Source organism: Gadus chalcogrammus, chromosome 13 (assembly GCF_026213295.1).
Source record: "Gadus chalcogrammus isolate NIFS_2021 chromosome 13, NIFS_Gcha_1.0, whole genome shotgun sequence".
Lineage (NCBI taxonomy): Eukaryota > Metazoa > Chordata > Actinopteri > Gadiformes > Gadidae > Gadus > Gadus chalcogrammus.
Window position 1 is genome coordinate 9148706 of NC_079424.1, and position 16841 is coordinate 9165546.

Genomic DNA, 16841 nt, shown 5'->3' on the forward strand with positions numbered 1-16841 from the left:
TGTGTGTGTGTGTGCATGTGTGTATGTGTGTGTTCGTCTTTTGTCGTTACAAATGGAGGATGGGCGACTGAAAGGAGCAAATAGGGGGAGGGGGAACTAGCAAACACACAGATACACACACAAACACACTCACAAACACTACAGACACACAATCACACTGAAACATTCCCATGTACACCCTGACACAGATGCACCCACACACACACACACACACACACACACACACACACACACACACACACACACACACACACACACACACACACACACACACACAGACACACACACACACACACACACACACACACAGTGAGGTCCAGGTAAAGAAATGTGACAGCGTGATGAATGGAACAGAGTGTGTGTTTAGTGGGCCTTCTTATTTCTTAACCTCTCTAGATGTTTTTCCGTGGAAAATAAGATGGACACGGTTTCTCTGAGTCATTGTGTGTGCGTGTATGTATGTATGTATGTATGTATGTATGTATGTATGTATGTATGTATGTATGTATGTATGTATGTATGTATGTATGTATGTATGTATGTATGTATGTATGTATGTAAGTGTGTGTGTGTGTGTGTGTGTGTGTGTGTGTGTGTGTGTGTGTGTGTGTGTGTGTGTGTGTGTGTGTGTGTGTGTGTGTGTGTGTGTGTGTGTGTGTGTGTGTTTGTATTGCATGTTTAGAGTATTTGTAAGATGCCCTTATGAACAATTTGGAAAGATGATTACACACTGTAATCTCTCTGTAAACTCAAGACTCAATACACTGTGTGTGTGTTTGTGCCTGTGTTATGTTTGTGTGTGTTTGCGTGTGTATGTGTATGCGTCGATGCATACTTATTGTGTGTGTGTGTGTGTGTGTGTGTGTGTGTGTGTGTGTGTGTGTGTGTGTGTGTGTGTGTGTGTGTGTGTGTGTGTGTGTGTGTGTGTGTGTGTGTGTGAATGAGTGTGTGTGCAGGTGATTCCATCTCTAATCCTGTAAGCACAGAGTCATTACAACGCAGACATCCTCCTCCATGCTAGCTCTGTTGTTGTGATGCTCATTTCTGGGCTAGCAGATTAACTGCAGCTAAACTCTACACAATTAAGGAAAAAACAATTAAGACTCTCCCCTCCCTTAGGTCACTCCAAGTAATTCCTCTTGTTATTAAGAGTCTTGTGTGTGCAGGCGTATGTGTACTCATAGGTGTGTATTTACGTTTTACTGTGTGTGTGTGTGTGTGTGTGTGTGCCTGTGCGTGTGTGTATGTGTGTGCCTGTGTGTGGGTGTATGTGTGCATGTGTGTGTATGTGTGTGTGTGATTGTCTTTTTGTATGTATGTGTGCGTGCGTGTGTGTGTGTGTGTGTTTGTTCTTGGTTGCATATTGTGTTTGTGTGTCTCTTTTTTGTGTGTGTGGGTGTGTGTGAGAGAGATGGTGTGTGTCTGTGTGTGTTGCTGAAGAAGAGGATGATATTAGTCATCAGCTATACCGCCGAAGATCAAGCAGAATAAGAATGATACGAAGAAGCAGAAGAAGAAGAAGGAGGAGAAGAAGAAGAAAAAGAAGAAGAAGAAGAAGAAGCGAAAGAAGAAGCAGCATCTCCGTGAGCCATCATTACAAGCTCGCTGACGTGCTTGCTGTGCGTTTCCCTAACGACGGGAGGGCACAGAGGTTGATGCTGGGTCCTGATGCTGACGGGGGGCAGCAACAGCCGCGTTGCCGTGGACACCGCGGGGCGCCCCGACGTTCCGGGAAGCCAGAGAACATTACGGCCCGCGGGGCTGGGAGCAGCCAATCCTAATTACCGCCCCTGCTCCGATACGAGCCTCTTATTGTGTCCATTTTTATTTTTAGGTCCTAAGTGTGCGTTATTACCTTGGGAGAGATATCAGCGGGGAGCACTAAGGTTTGATCCCCTCGCCGGCTCCAGCTCTAACTTACACACATTAGCAGTAGTGTGTGTCAGGCCATTAGGAAGTTAGGGGCATAAACTGTTGTTATTGCCGCTTCGCCTTAATAATAGTACTTACTCCAAATCTGATTGCATGCCGCATCACTTGCAAGGCATTTTAGATAAAAGCCTCTGCTAAATGGCTCAATCTAACACTGCATATTCAAATTAAAGCCTAGCCAAGGCTGACTGTGTTCCCCTTTGTTGATTTGGCCTCTCATGTTCTTTAAGCTTCTTGTTGTTGAAATTAATTGATAAAGAAATTAAAGTTAGAACATACTTTTTACCAGAAACTCCAATGTCGATTGTATTGTATTTGATTGTTCTATTACAGTTATTGTTCACCATATATTCAATCACGTTATGATTTGTGTCCAAAGTGAATTACAGTCAGATACAGTAAGAGCATAGAGGGGTCAGGGGGCATCGCAGTCAACGATAGCTACGGATAACCTCTGGACACCACAGCTTAGCAAAAGCAAAGTTTCCAAACAACCAGCCAGTAGTTTCAGGGCAGCCGATCGGCCGTGCAACTCTCCTCCCTCAGCTCTCACCCTCTCACGCAAGTCTGACATACTAAACACAAATCACTCAGGGTAGCGGGAGGGCCTCACCGTCCTCCTCGGTCTGCTTCACGATCTCCTCGCTCTCCTTGCTGCCCTCGGGGTTTGCCAACACCAGGCGCAGGCGCACCGTCACGAAGGGCCGCAGGCCACGCAGGGTGTAGTGGGACGAGGTCTGGATCAGCTCCTCCACGGAGTACTCCTGCTGGTTGAACGAGTACTGGTACTGCACCTGGAAGCCATGGAAACCCCCAGCCATGGACGGAAGACGGAGAGGGAGAGATTAGGCATCGGCGGACGGACGGGCGATGGGAAACATTTTTTCGACACAAAGTACATATTGATTGTATAAATAATGATGTTTTTTAATGGTACTTGAGATTGTAATGATTATTTCTGAGACAATGTATGGGCAGACCGCAAACCGGAGATGTAATTCGGCAGTCATTTAGCAAAAAAAGCTTTTAATCGGCAGTAACTACTGCATCTCATTGTTCTGTTGATTCGCACAAGACGATAAACTTGACACACTTTACGATGGATGGACAGACATCTTGGTCAGCACGTACCGTCAGGTTGTAACTATGGCAACGGGTCACGGCATAGCCAAATGTCTCCCACTGGATTGTGAGCTGGCGTGCACGGATGTCAACCACGTTGACGGTCTGGGGTCCGTGCACAGGGTCTGGACGGACACACACACACACACACACACACACACACACACACACACACACACACACACACACACACACACACACACACACACACACACACACACACACACACACACACACACACACACACACACACAAATAGAAGAGGAGGGAAGAGTTTTAGACGGAGACTCCGGTCAAAGAAGTCACAGAACTGAGGGTTGCGGGTTGCATTCCTGGCTGTGCAAATTCAGTCTTTTTATGTTGCCAACAGTTGAGTTAATTGCTTAATTTATTGGCATTTGATTGGGCTGAATGTACATGTTACCATGTATCTCTAGGAACAAGGTCATAGAATGCCTTTGAGACCGTTATTAAGGTCTACAGACAGAACCTTCAAACTTCAAAACTCATCACATCATGCAAGAAAACATGCATTCACTCGGATGGCTACTAGTGTGCCCCTGGTGACCTTTAGTGACCCCTGCTGACCTCTTGTGGATTAAGAGACTCCTGCAGGGATGACTGAGAACTTTGGGAATTTATCTCTAAATCCTGGTATTGATCTGGAGACTGCGGGGCTGATATGGGCTTAACCATATGCAACACACACACAAACACACAACAACCCCCCCCCCCCCAGACACACACACACACACACACACACACACACACACACACACACACACACACACACACACACACACACACACACACACACACACACACACACACACAGTATACACACACAAATACTAAACAGACTATCATTGCGTGTCCATATGTTGGCCTGCATCTTTGGGTTGCTTAAATGCGGTCGGCTAAACATTAAGAAGCTAATCCAACCATCTTCTGGTTCTGCCTCATTAGGCTCATCAGCTAATGCTACCTAAAGCTACTTCATGCAAGCTAACGCTGGCTAGCTCAACGGGCAGCAGCACCATTACATTCCAATTTGCTTCCTCCGCTTTAAACATGGAAATGCTGACAGTAGATTAGGACTCAGGCATCAGCAACCTGTCCTAGATAACTGTAGTTAAGCTCTGATGTTAGCCCTTTAAATTGAGCTGATGTTCAGCTGCTTTGTAGGCTTTACATACCTGCACATACCTACCAATATGTACCTATAACAAAATAGTAGTGTTGTTGCTAAACTGTGGTCGGGGTGCTGTGTTCAGCGGTTCCCATTGTTAGAAGGATGTTACCCTCTGCCCGTGGCCTGTTGCCATTGAGATCTCCCCAGTGTGTTTTTACCAGATGAGTCAAACAAAGATGTGATCGCTTGGTTTAGACTCATGTAGACAGATTACAATATTACCAGATTATGAGATTGGATTATAGATTATTCTCAGACTTTAACCGCTGAGTACCCAGATAGGATTACTATGTCGGGACCAAACCTTCAGGATTGGTCACTTGCAACTGTGTCTGTGTGTCTGTGTGTGTGTGTGTGCGCGCGCTCGCGCGTATGTGTGTGCGTGAGTCCGGGTGCGTGCATGTGTCTGTGTGCTTCCCTGCAGAGTTATCTCGTTCAATAAATCAGTGTATCTGTGATCTGAACAGACCAGGGATCAAATTTGCAGACTAGCCTTAAGCAACCAGCATGCAGCCAGACTTGGCTAATGAGTGTGAGTATGTGTGAGTGCGAGTGTGTGTGTCTCTATTCGTTTGTCTGCCTGTCTGTCATTCCTATGGGTGTACTAAAATGAGTCTTATGAATAGCGTTGATAGTAGAAGTGGTATTAGTTGTAATAGAAATAACAGTGATAATAGGACTCGTAACAGATCATCAGCAGACATTTTTCCTCATCTGTGCAAAAACCTCAAGGCAAAAAAAACGTCTGCGAGCTGCAATCCAACGTGCACAGTTGCACACTCAATTGACACACTCTGAGGACTTGCAGTGCACAGCCATAATGAGCACACACGCAGAAATTCCTCAATTACATGGACCCTAATCCCTGAATGAGAACACAGAGACAGACTGGGGGAGGAGATCACAGTTAACTGTTCAATCAAAACTCCACGCGTAACAAGCAACCACTCATCTCCGAAGACTAGACGCTGCACACGTCTAAACGAGGATGCAGTCACGGCTCAAAAGTTTACCTCCTCACACACACACACACACTCCAGCCCACGCACGTATCCAGAGCCCTCCCACACCAGAGTTCTCTCGGCGGGGTGTACCCTCATAGATAATCTGTAGTCTGAATCAACCCTGAGGCGCCGAGGTGATTGGTCATTCCACCCCAAAAAAACATCTAACTACATAAATCAGACAGGCTGGCGTTCAGTTTCTGGTTCTTAATACAATAAACAGATGAATTGATGGAGCAGGGGAATGGAAAGATGAAAGAGATGGAAACGGAGAAAACTGTACTCTGGGTTGGTGACAGATAGAGGAGGAGTGAAGAAGGGAGAGAGGCAAAGGGAAGGAAGATGAGAAGGTTGAATTATAACTTTGTTTACATCATTAAGAGGTCCAGGATGTCGCTCAGGCTGCCCTTGGTTCTGACAAATGTAAGATATCCCTCTCTCTCTCTTACTCTCCCCCTCACTGTCCGTCTCCCCCTCACTCTGTCCCTCTCCCTCTGTCTCTCTCTCTCTCTCTTTGTGTTGTGACCTACCAATTGCCATTGTGCATGGCCCACAGAGAAGCTCAATATCTGTTGGAGTCATTCTGTTCAGACTCAAACAACAAGATCAGAGTTTGGTTGTCAACGTGTGAACTCAAGAGTTTCTTTGAACCTCCTCAGGGTCGTTCTCTTCTTTACAGTCGGTGAGCGGATGACTTCATGGGTTGATGGGGAGATGATGGATAGTGATGGAGGGATGAATGATGGATGAATTAATGAATGCAAGCTGGAAATGATCAGACAGAGCTTTTTCCATGTGCCATTACCATGCATATATATAATTCCAAGGTTTTTCAAACAAATATTTGAATATTCTGAGATGAGAAATGAAAGGTAGTTACACGGTCATTGGCTTTCAGATCAACTCATCAGTTTGAGTCTGATTCAGTTACTGCAGAGCTTCAATGTAGCTTTAAAGTTTCAAAAGAGACACGGATTCCATAGAATCAGAGAAAGCCTTTTTCCAATTTTGTTGTGCAAAGTTTTGATGAAATTGTACGGGCACTTTTGTGGGTGAAGGATCGCCATAAACTGAAAAAGTGTCGCTACGTGTTCTATTCATGTCGATTTTTTTTACCAACTGGTTATAGTTAGTAGGTTGGGCTTTGTGGTATCTGATGGCCTTGTAGCTTCTACGTCCCAAACCCATTAATCGCTTGCAGCAGCCTCTCATTTCTATGGTTGCAATTGAATAGTGGGAGGGCAACCATTGACGACAAAACCATTATTATTATTTATTTTTTTCTAGTTTAAAATCTGTCCCTCACACTGGATGGCAGGTGTCAAAGCGCTCTTAAAATAATGTTTTAAATCCTAATACAAAACAAATTAATTAATTATACTATTATACAATATAAATTATAAATGAGTCATCCCATGTCTGGCAGCCATTTTCATGGCTTCCAACACCTAAATTGAAGCGCTCACTCGAAGTGCTATCGAAATGAGGGCTGTCTCGCACCCTAGCGTATTTTACACGTCAAAAACTACAAACATCAATGATTTTCTTGGCCTTGTGAGAAAGCAGACAAAGACAGGTGTCGTGGCTGCACTGCCCCACCCACCCCTTCCCCCTCCCCCCTCCCCCCTCCCCCCTCCCCCCTCCCCCCTCCCCCCAGTGGTGTTGGTCATGTCAGACTGGCAGGAGGAAGAATTATTGCGTTGGGCTGGGCAGCGCCGCCACCCCCCAGCATCATTAATCACAGGAGGCGCAGCTCGTTAGCCCACGCTGCGAGAGGAGTCGTGACATGACACATGCCTGCCATGTGGCGGGAAAAGGTCAACCCTGACACAACGTCCTCCCAGGTTCGCCTGTCTAGTGCGAGCATACATACCGCGGCATGATGTAGCGTAGCATTAACATACACACACCTTGGCCTCAGGTGATTCTCCAGCATAATGTAGCTTAGCATTAGCCCATATAAACCGGCGTGATGGAGCCATGCCAAGAGTAGCCTCACTGGAATTACACGCGGAACGAGGCTAGCATTATCCAACATACACCAGATCAAAACAGAACTAGCATTAACCTTTTGGCTAGCTGTCACAGTGCCTGGTACATTTATGTTGTTAATGCACAACTAGCTAAAGCTAGCACCGGTTCATCAGTTCCATCAATCTCCTGACCTGTTCAATGTTCTCTGGGGGCTGTCGCTCTCTTTTCGGACATTTATTCTGACCAATCACTTTACCAAAGTCCAACAACTGTAATTTAACTTACAAAATATATTTCATCATCTCATCCATATTTTTATCATCTATCATCTTAGCATATTGTTTGATCTAATACAATGATTGAGAATTACCAAATACATTACATTAAACACTGCCAGTCTCATGCCTGGAGATTTTTTTACGGCCATCAGTGTGTGAATGGATGAATGATTTTAAGTGCTTTTAGCGGCCACAGGTTTGAAATTGTGCTTAATAAACGCAGTCCATTTTGATGTGGATTGGCAAGTGTGGGCCATAAACCCTGGAAAACTGGGGCTCAAACACCAATGTCAGTGGTCTACCTAAATTGCTCTGGATAAAAGTGTCTTGTAAAGGACTGGATAGTAAATAGGTCCACTTTAATGTCTTCAAGATAACAGCAGCTGGGCGGGGAGGAGGCGGTAGAGGTTGTGAGGGGGAGAGGCCGAGAGGAGAGATGGGAGGATTGGAGGAGGCTGAGTAGACAGAGGACAGGATCGGAGGAGGCGGGAAGAGGCTGAGGTTAGACGAGAGGAATGGGGGAGGCTGGGAGCACAGAGGAGAGGAATGGAGGAGGCAGAGAGAAGCAGAGGAGAGAGGAGAGGAATGGAGGAGGCAGAGAGGACAGAGGAGAGGAATGGAGGAGGCAGAGAGAAGCAGAGAAGAGAGGAGAGGAATGGAGGAGGCAGAGAGAAGCAGAGGAGAGAGGAGAGGAATGGAGGAGGCAGAGAGGACAGAGGAGAGGAATGGAGGAGGCAGAGAGAGGCAGAGGAGAGAGGGGAGGATTGGAGGAGGCAGAGAGAGGCTAAGAGGACAGAGGAGGGGATTGGAGGAGGCAGAGAGAAGCAGAGGAGAGAGGAGAGGAATGGAGGAGGCAGAGAGGACAGAGGAGAGGAATGGAGGAGGTAGAGAGAGGCGGAGGAGAGAGGGGAGGATTGGAGGAGGCAGAGAGAGGCTAAGAGGACAGAGGAGGGGATTGGAGGAGGCAGAGAGAGGCGGAGGAGAGAGGAGGGGATTGGAGGAGGCAGGGAGAGGCTAAGAGGACAGAGGAGGGGATTGGAGGAGGTAGAGAGGACAGAGGAGAGGAATGGAGGAGGTAGAGAGAGGCGGAGGAGAGAGGGGAGGCTAAGAGGACAGAGGAGGGGATTGGAGGAGGCAGAGAGAGGCTAAGAGGACTGAGGAGGGGATTGGAGGAGGCAGAGAGAGGCTAAGAGGACAGAGGAGGGGATTGGAGGAGGCAGAGAGAGGCTAAGAGGACAGAGGAGGGGATTGGAGGAGGCAGGGAGAGGCTAAGGGGACAGAGGTGAGTATGGGGGGAGGCGGGGACAGGCTGGGAGGTGGTAGGGGTTGGGAGAGAGATGTTTAATGGAGGGACGAGGAGTTGGAGAGCAACCAGCAGCTTGTGACGCTGATGGATGAGGTGCGGAGGAGCACACATTAATCTGAAGACGTGTGGGAGCATCTCCTAGAGGAGAGAGGAGCACAGGAAAAGGGAGGCGCACAAATCAATCTTGATTTCTTGGGCCCTTTTTCCTCTGCTCCCCTGATCTCTCTTGGTCTCCTTTGCTCCTCTCACCTCCCCTCCCCTCCTCACCTCCCCTCCTCTCCTCCCCTCCTCTCCCATCCTCTCCTCCCCTCCTCCCCTCACCTCCCCTCACCTCCCTTCCCCTCCTGTCCTCTCCTTCTGTCTCTCTTTTCCTTTTCCTGGTGACCTTTTATCAGTACTAGTACCTTTCCCAGCAGGAGCTACTACCTCCTCAGCTGGTGGAGCTTGTGTTGTTTCCAAATATTCAGTTATTTTTTCACTTGCGGCTTTTGGGTAAATTTGTTGAAACAAGTTAGTTATATTAATAGAGTTATTGTCAATGGATGGATGAGAAGAGTGGCTGATGTGAACTGGTAAAGAGAGATGTTGAGATGAGTGAGGTACATATTAATCTTAATCTCTCTCTCTCTCTCTCTCTCTCTCTCTCTCTCTCTCTCTCTCTCTCTCTCTCTCTCTCTCTCTCTCTCTCTCTCTCTCTCTCTCTCTCTCTCTCTCTCTCTCTCTCTCTCTCTCTCTCTCTCTCTCTCTCTCTCTCTCTCCACATTTCACAAAGGAAAAGAGATAAATATTTTTTATTTCATCTTTCATCTTATATATCTATTCAAATGACAAAAATATATTAAACGTGCATAAGCCCCCCGTGGTTTGTGTGTGAGTGTGGAAGGAGTGGGATAAGGTTGATGGGTAGCAGATGCCTTTTATTGGATCATAATTACATCGCTCTGTGAGGAACCAAAATCTATTCTGAAACATCACAGCTAACGCAAGCGACGCAACACCTAGCCCTCAGAGCTACGGAATAACACCCAGCCCTCAGAGCTACGGTACAACACCTAGCCCTTACAGCTACACTACAACACCCAGCCCTCAGAGCTACGGTACAACACCTAGCCCTTACAGCTACACTACAACACCCAGCCCTCAGAGCTACGGTACAACACCTAGCCCTTACAGCTACACTACAACACCCAGCCCTCAGAGCTACGGTACAACACCTAGCCCTTACAGCTACACTACAACACCCAGCCCTTACAGCTACACTACAACACCCAGCCCTCAGAGCTACGGTACAACACCTAGCCCTTACAGCTACACTACAACACCTAGTCCCCAGAGGTACGCTATGACACCTTGCCCTCAGATCTACGCTACAACACCTAGCCCTCAGAGTTACCCTACGACCAAATAGCACTCCGAGCAGTGCTATCACACCTAACCCACACAAGACCTAGCTCTTAGAGCTATGCCACAACCCATAGCACATGGAGCCACGCTACAACACCTAGCGCCCAGAGCTACGCTAGCTCCAACACCTAGTTCTCAGAGCGACACTACAACACATAGCCCTCAGAGCTACAATACAACGCCTAGCCCTAAAAGCTACAACACTTAGCCTTGAGAGCTATGCCGTCTGTCTATGTGTTTGTCGATCTTCTTCCTGTCACTTTGTCTGCCTCTCCCCCTGCCTGTCTGTTTGTATATCTGACTTTTATGTCTGTCTGCCTGAGTGTCTACCTGTCTCTACCTGTCTGTCTGTCTGTCTGTCTGTAGTAAAAGTGGTAAAAGGTCTCTTTGAAAGACCCGGCCCCAAGCAGAGAGAGGAATATAGTTTTCTTTTGTAGAAAATGTCACTTTGTGTTGTTTTAAAACACACTCTCTTTTCTTCTCAGGCGTCGATGAATCGAAGGACGGGAGCTGGGAGGAGAGGTGGAGAGGAGGAGAAGGAGAGGGGGGTGGAGTAGGATGGCAGAGGATAAAAAGACAACCTATTTTGCTTTATCAACAGATATTCCTCCACAAATGTCAAAACACACACGCTGTTCTTTTATCTGTTGCCGTGTCTCTTTGTTTGCATGTGGGTCCCTGTGTGCGTGTGTCTGTGTGTGTGTGTCTGTCTGTCTGTCAATGTACGTGTGTGTGTGTGTATGTGTTGCGTGTGTGTGTGTGTGTATGTCTGTGTGTGTGTGTGTGTTTGGTTATGTGTGTCTATGTGTATATGCATGCATTTGTGTATGAGTGTGTGTATGCGTTTGTATGTGTGCATGGGCAAATAAGTCTGTCTGTGTGTGTGTGTGCGTGTGCGTGTGTGTGTGTGTGTGTGTGTGTTTATGCACGTGTGTGAGCATACGTGCGTACCTCCATGAGTCTGTGTGTGTGCGGACGTTGGTGTTATTGTCTGTGCCTAACTGGGGGTATTGACCACAGCAACGCATCACAGCGTCGCTTTAAGAGCGGAGCCATCTCGATCTGCTCCTCTCTGTTGGAGGTGAACCCCCACACGCTGTGTGTATAGGGTGTGGGTGTGTGTGTTGGGGTGTGTGAGTGCATGCAAGCGTATGACCTGAAGTCAAAACAAAGAACTGGGTGGGGAAAAACAAAATTATCTAAACCTCTTGAAAGCACAGAGAGGTTGATTTTTGTTGGCTGTTAGCACGATGAGCACCCTAAGAGACATGATGTTATCACCGTCTGAACTGACCTGTCCATTCTTATGGTGGCAGAGAATGAACCCAACGTTCTGATTGGTCCACTGGCTCTGACTATGCTCGACAGAGAGAGTAAAGACAGGCAGGCAGACAGAGAGGCAGCAAGGTAGACGGATAGATGGAAAAGTCTTTATTGGGAAGCTGATTTGATCTAATGGTTATCAGTTAATAACCCCCACTCTTTCTGCCTCTTTCTTTCTCTCTCAATTTCCCTCTCTTTCTACCTTTCCTGTCTCTCTACCTCTCATTCTATTCCTCCCTCTCTTTCAATTTTATTCTTTCTCTCCCTGTCTTCCCACACGTATATACATTCAAACTTCTATAGTACTCATTTACTTACTAACTATTACAGTACCAGTTCAAGGCAAAGGAAGGCAAGTAAAGAATTAAATCATTTTGAAATGACATCCAATGTGATGAGCATATTATTAAATATTATAGAGTAACGTTTTCACTCTTGGGTCCAACTTCCTTCCTACCAAAAACATTGAGACAAGTGGGGATTTGTCAAAGCGTAGCGTTTGTTTGGTGAATAATTAAAAATAATAGAATCCATTCCACGCCAGGGGCTCGCTAATTAAGTCTTGGAAACATTCAACATCAACCATGGAGGAATGAAAGAAAAGCTTTGCTTAAATGTTTTATTTTATCTTCTCTCACACACACAACCATACACACACACACGAGCAGGCATGCATACAAACACCCACAGACACACCCACACACACACACACACACACACACACATATTTATGCACGCAGGCACACACGCACAGACAAACACACAGACGCACACTCACACACATACAAAGAGATGTGCACTCTCATATACACACACACACACACACACACACACACACACACATACACACCATGGGGCCCTGGGGTTTCGGGCACACTGCAGCGAACCACAGAGGTTCTGAGAGTCTTGTGCATGCTCCCATGCACACTCCCCCATGCCAACACAATCACACGTGCACAACATACTCGCCCGTGCACACTCCCCTGTGCAAAACACACTCCCCCGTGCACAACGCACCCCCTCGTGCACAGTCCTGCCGAGCACTGCATGACAGCAAAGCAACATGAAGCAAAGCATGGAAACACAAATAGGAAGAAAGTGCACTCTCGCCTCAACTCAGGAAAGGAATGCAGTGTATACCAGGAGCATTAGTGTCATAATCACAATGTTACGCTGGGTTATTAAATGTCTGTGTTTTTGAGTAGGTAAGAAAAGTAGTAAACATTTGAGTCAGAGGAAAGAGGGGTTAAAAAATATATATATAATATTGTTTTGATATGTTTTTAGATTTGAGCAGGAGAGAGTGAAAGCTATGATTGTATTTTTTGTATTTTATATTTCAGTAGAAGGGGGCGGATAATGTTAAACCTTTTGGATGCATATTATGTATTTATATTTGACTTTAAGAAGAGAGGACTGACTGAAGGAAGGAATACCAAAAGGGAAAGAAGAGAGAAGCAGCTTACTTTTTATGAAGGTAGTGTAAGTGTGTGTGTGTGTGTGTGTGTGTGTGTGTGTGTGTGTGTGTGTGTGTGTGTGTGTGTGTGTGTGTGTGTGTGTGCGTGCGTGTGTGTTGGGGGGGGGGGGGGGCATACAGTATACTTAAATTACACAAACATTCACACACACTCACACACACACACACACACACACACACACACACACACACACACACACACACACATGCACACACATCTGCTTGTTTCAATTCATTATTTTTTAAACAGCAAAGAAACCTTCCCTCTCCATCTTTCACCCCTTCACCTCTCGTTATCCAATACATTCGACTGCCTGCACGACCTCTCCCTCTCTCTCTTTCCTTTCTGGAGACAGTCAGAGACAGCAGGCGCCCGGCAGGAGGGGGGACAGCGGCCCTCTCGACCCCGTGTCCCCGCTCCAACACGCTACAAGCTAACTAGCGAGGCTGTATGAGTTCCCCTCACTGTTGTCCGGTCGGGTTTTGATTTAATTTGTGGCGTTTTCTGCATTCTGTTGTTCCTAACGAGGAGAGCTAACGAGAATTATTTGATGTCGCAAACTGAATCAAGCTCAGTTTCAGGAACAAAAAAGTTCTGAGAGACAATTTAAATGCTATGAGGCTTGAACTGAAGCATGGGCCCTCTCGGATCTTGTTGTTCTCTTAATTATTTTGTTGTTTGGCTATCATCTTACACAAGGACATGGCAAATGAAGCACAGACAAACACACACACACACACACACACACACACACACACACACACACACACACACTCACACACACACACACACACACACACACAGATACACACACACTTACACATACGCACATGCACGCACACAAACACAGCGAGCTGCTGATGTAGCAATCCAATAGCAGCACAGTATGTTGAACGTGCACACATGTGTACGTGTGCACGTTGCCTATGTTAATATCATCCCACTCTCACACTGAGCTCAGACAAGGTAAACAGCCTGTTGCCGGGGTAACAATGCAAATGAGCCCCCACGGGCCAATTATTAAACAACTCCAATTAAAGAACACCCAGCGACCATAAATGGTCCTTATCCTGTCTGCTGCATCAACACACACACACACACACACACACACACACACACACACACACACACACACACACACACACCACACACACACACACACACACACACACACACACACACACACACACTCCTCCAGCTGTTCTCAACTTATTAGAGAGGAGTCTTGCTGAGAATTCCAGCTAACAATGACACCACGATTGTGTGTGTGTTTGGGGGCTGAAAGCAGGATTTTCGTCCACTATAATGACACAGGTTGCAATCAAACTATGATGAGCGACACACACACTCACACTCGCACACACACACGCACACACAGATGCACACATACACATGCAGGTTACCGTAGTTCTTCAGGCAGAATATATCTTATTACCCATAATGCCTTTTCCTTGAGTGGAAACCGATTAAAACAACTACAACATTGGGGTTAAGAAACATGCATGAACCACTGAAGAACATGAATACATAAATCTTCAAAACAACACTTAAATATTCAAGGAAATGTTTGCTAAGAGTGGCTTTACATAACATAGAACGCTTGTCGCATAGAATAGGTTACTTTCATGTGAGACTTAAAGTTTTATTTTGTTGTTGTTATTTTTTCGCCTTCTCAATGAGACTATCGACATAACTGCTCCCCCACACACACAAACACTCACACACACTCACACACACACTCTGTCACCACTGGTGTTACTCCTGTCTGCTCACAGCTCAGAGGTGTTGATTACAACCTTTCTGCCAGATATAGTGTGTGTGTGTGTGTGTGTGTGTGTGTGTGTGTGTGTGTGTGTGTGTGTGTGTGTGTGTGTGTGTGTGTGTGTGTGTGTGTGTGTGTGTGTGTGTGTGTGTGTGTGTGTGTGTGTGTGTGTGTGTGTGTGCTCATCTATATTTTGCATGTGTGAGAGTGCGTGCATGTCTTTTGCATGCTTTTGAGGGTGAATGCGTGTTTTTTTTTTAAATATGTTTAGCAAGTGTGAGTGTGGAGGAGTGTGTATGTGTGTGCGTCCGTCCATCTGTGCATCGTGACATATACTTAAGTTTGTCCTCTCTGTCCCTAACTCTAATAAAACTCCCTGAAACAGCCCTTCCATACTTCCACACTATGTTTCTATGCGTGTGCAGCTGTACCTTTTTGTGTGTGTGTGTTGGTTTGTGTGTGTGTTTTTTCATGGCTGATAGCACTACCTTTTCATTGCGTGCACTACAACCAGACTGTCTCTTGCTTTCTTGTCTGTCGCTGCATATTATTGTTTCCTTTTTTTGTTAATTTCTCACTTCCTCTCCCAGACAGACAAACTTCACACCTCTTTTGCCGCCTTGACAGTTAGCAAGTTAGCGTGTTAGCATTTTAGTACGCGCTCAGAATAGCGCCCGGTTACTAGGTAGATTTTCTATGTTGTTGGGGTACCAGGGAAGATTATGGATATTCTGGGAGCAAATGGGGTGCATAAGAGTTTAAAGTCGAAGAAACAAATCTCTGCCTGTTTCTTGTTGTTCATATGATTTGACAAAGGGCTCCACAACATATACTGCTGTATGATAAAATATACAACGCAAACAACTTGGATGGAACTCCTGGATGCTGTGTGCTCTTTTGTTCTAATTAGTTTACAACAGAGGGTTCATCCTGTTTTGGAACTTTCTGTACTCCTACACTCATTGATTCAACAAGCCCAATTCCGCTTGCACAATGCCCTGACCGACATCAACCATCTCAAACAAACACCAACATTGGGCTGTACCCTTTGGCGGTGGGAAGTTGTTGTCGAAGGACACAAAACGGTTGTCTTTAGCCAACTTTCCATCGTTTTGTGTTGGCTTTTGTTGTCACCCTGGGCAGGAACTTTAACATGCGGTCGACCTCCGCACCTATTCTAATCATGTTCCATTTCTTATTGAATTTCAAAGGAGAGGACTGTTGCTTCAACAATTTTTCCTCTTTCCGAAAATATATATCTTTCATTCATCCACTGCATTCCATGCCCTCCGCTACAGCCAACATTGGTTGTCTCTCTCCTAAGCCTTCACAGGAAAGACCAAGGAGACCAGGAGAAAAGAAGAGGGAGCGAGAGAAAGAAAGAAGAATAAAAGAGAGAGAATAGAGGCAGCCAAAGGTCAGGCTGGATTTTTTTCAGAAACCGGGACTGAGTTGGTAAAGAAGTGGAATTAACACAAAGGACAGATGGCAATAAATGTGCTGTGAATGATGGCACCGATAATGGTGGACTTTCTGTGTTGAAGTGAAGGATGGGGATGGTCGGTACGAAGCGTGGTTAGGGTGACGAGGTTGACGAGGGTGGATAAGAACTGTGTTGAGGGTAAGGAGTGCGGATATTACCAGTGGTACTTACCATATCACCGGTGGTGAGTGTTTTGAGGTTGTATACAACCGGTGGTGAGTGTGAGGGTAATGAGGGTGTATACAACCGTTGGTGAGTGTGAGGGTAATGAGGGTGCATACAACCGTTGGTGAGTGTGAGGGTAATGAGGGTATTTACAACCGTTGGTGAGTGTGAGGGTAATGAGGTGTATACAACCGTTGGTGAGTGTGAGGGTAATGAGGGTGCATACAACCGTTGGTGAGTGTGAGGGTAATGAGGGTATTTACAACCGTTGGTGAGTGTGAGGGTAATGAGGTGTATACAACCGGTGGTGAGTGTGGTGTGATTGTGTGTGGTGAACTGAGGTGCATGTGATGACTCCGTCTCTGTTATGCTGCCGTTCCATCTAATGAAGCATAGCCCAGCAGGAGGTGAACTGTCT

At 46.2% G+C, this 16841-nt stretch overlaps 1 protein-coding gene across 1 annotated transcript in view; it reads right to left on the reverse strand.

The window, feature by feature from the left end:
* The window catches only part of ptprt (protein tyrosine phosphatase receptor type T), a 193648-nt gene that overhangs the window by 107932 nt on the left and 68875 nt on the right, over positions 1 to 16841 (reverse strand). Inside the window, exons 11-12 of the mRNA XM_056606519.1 lie at positions 3064 to 3179; positions 2546 to 2726 (exon numbers count right to left, since the gene is read on the reverse strand). Of these exons, the coding sequence (XP_056462494.1) occupies positions 2546 to 2726; positions 3064 to 3179 (297 nt within the window). The remainder of the gene's footprint in view (positions 1 to 2545; positions 2727 to 3063; positions 3180 to 16841) is intronic.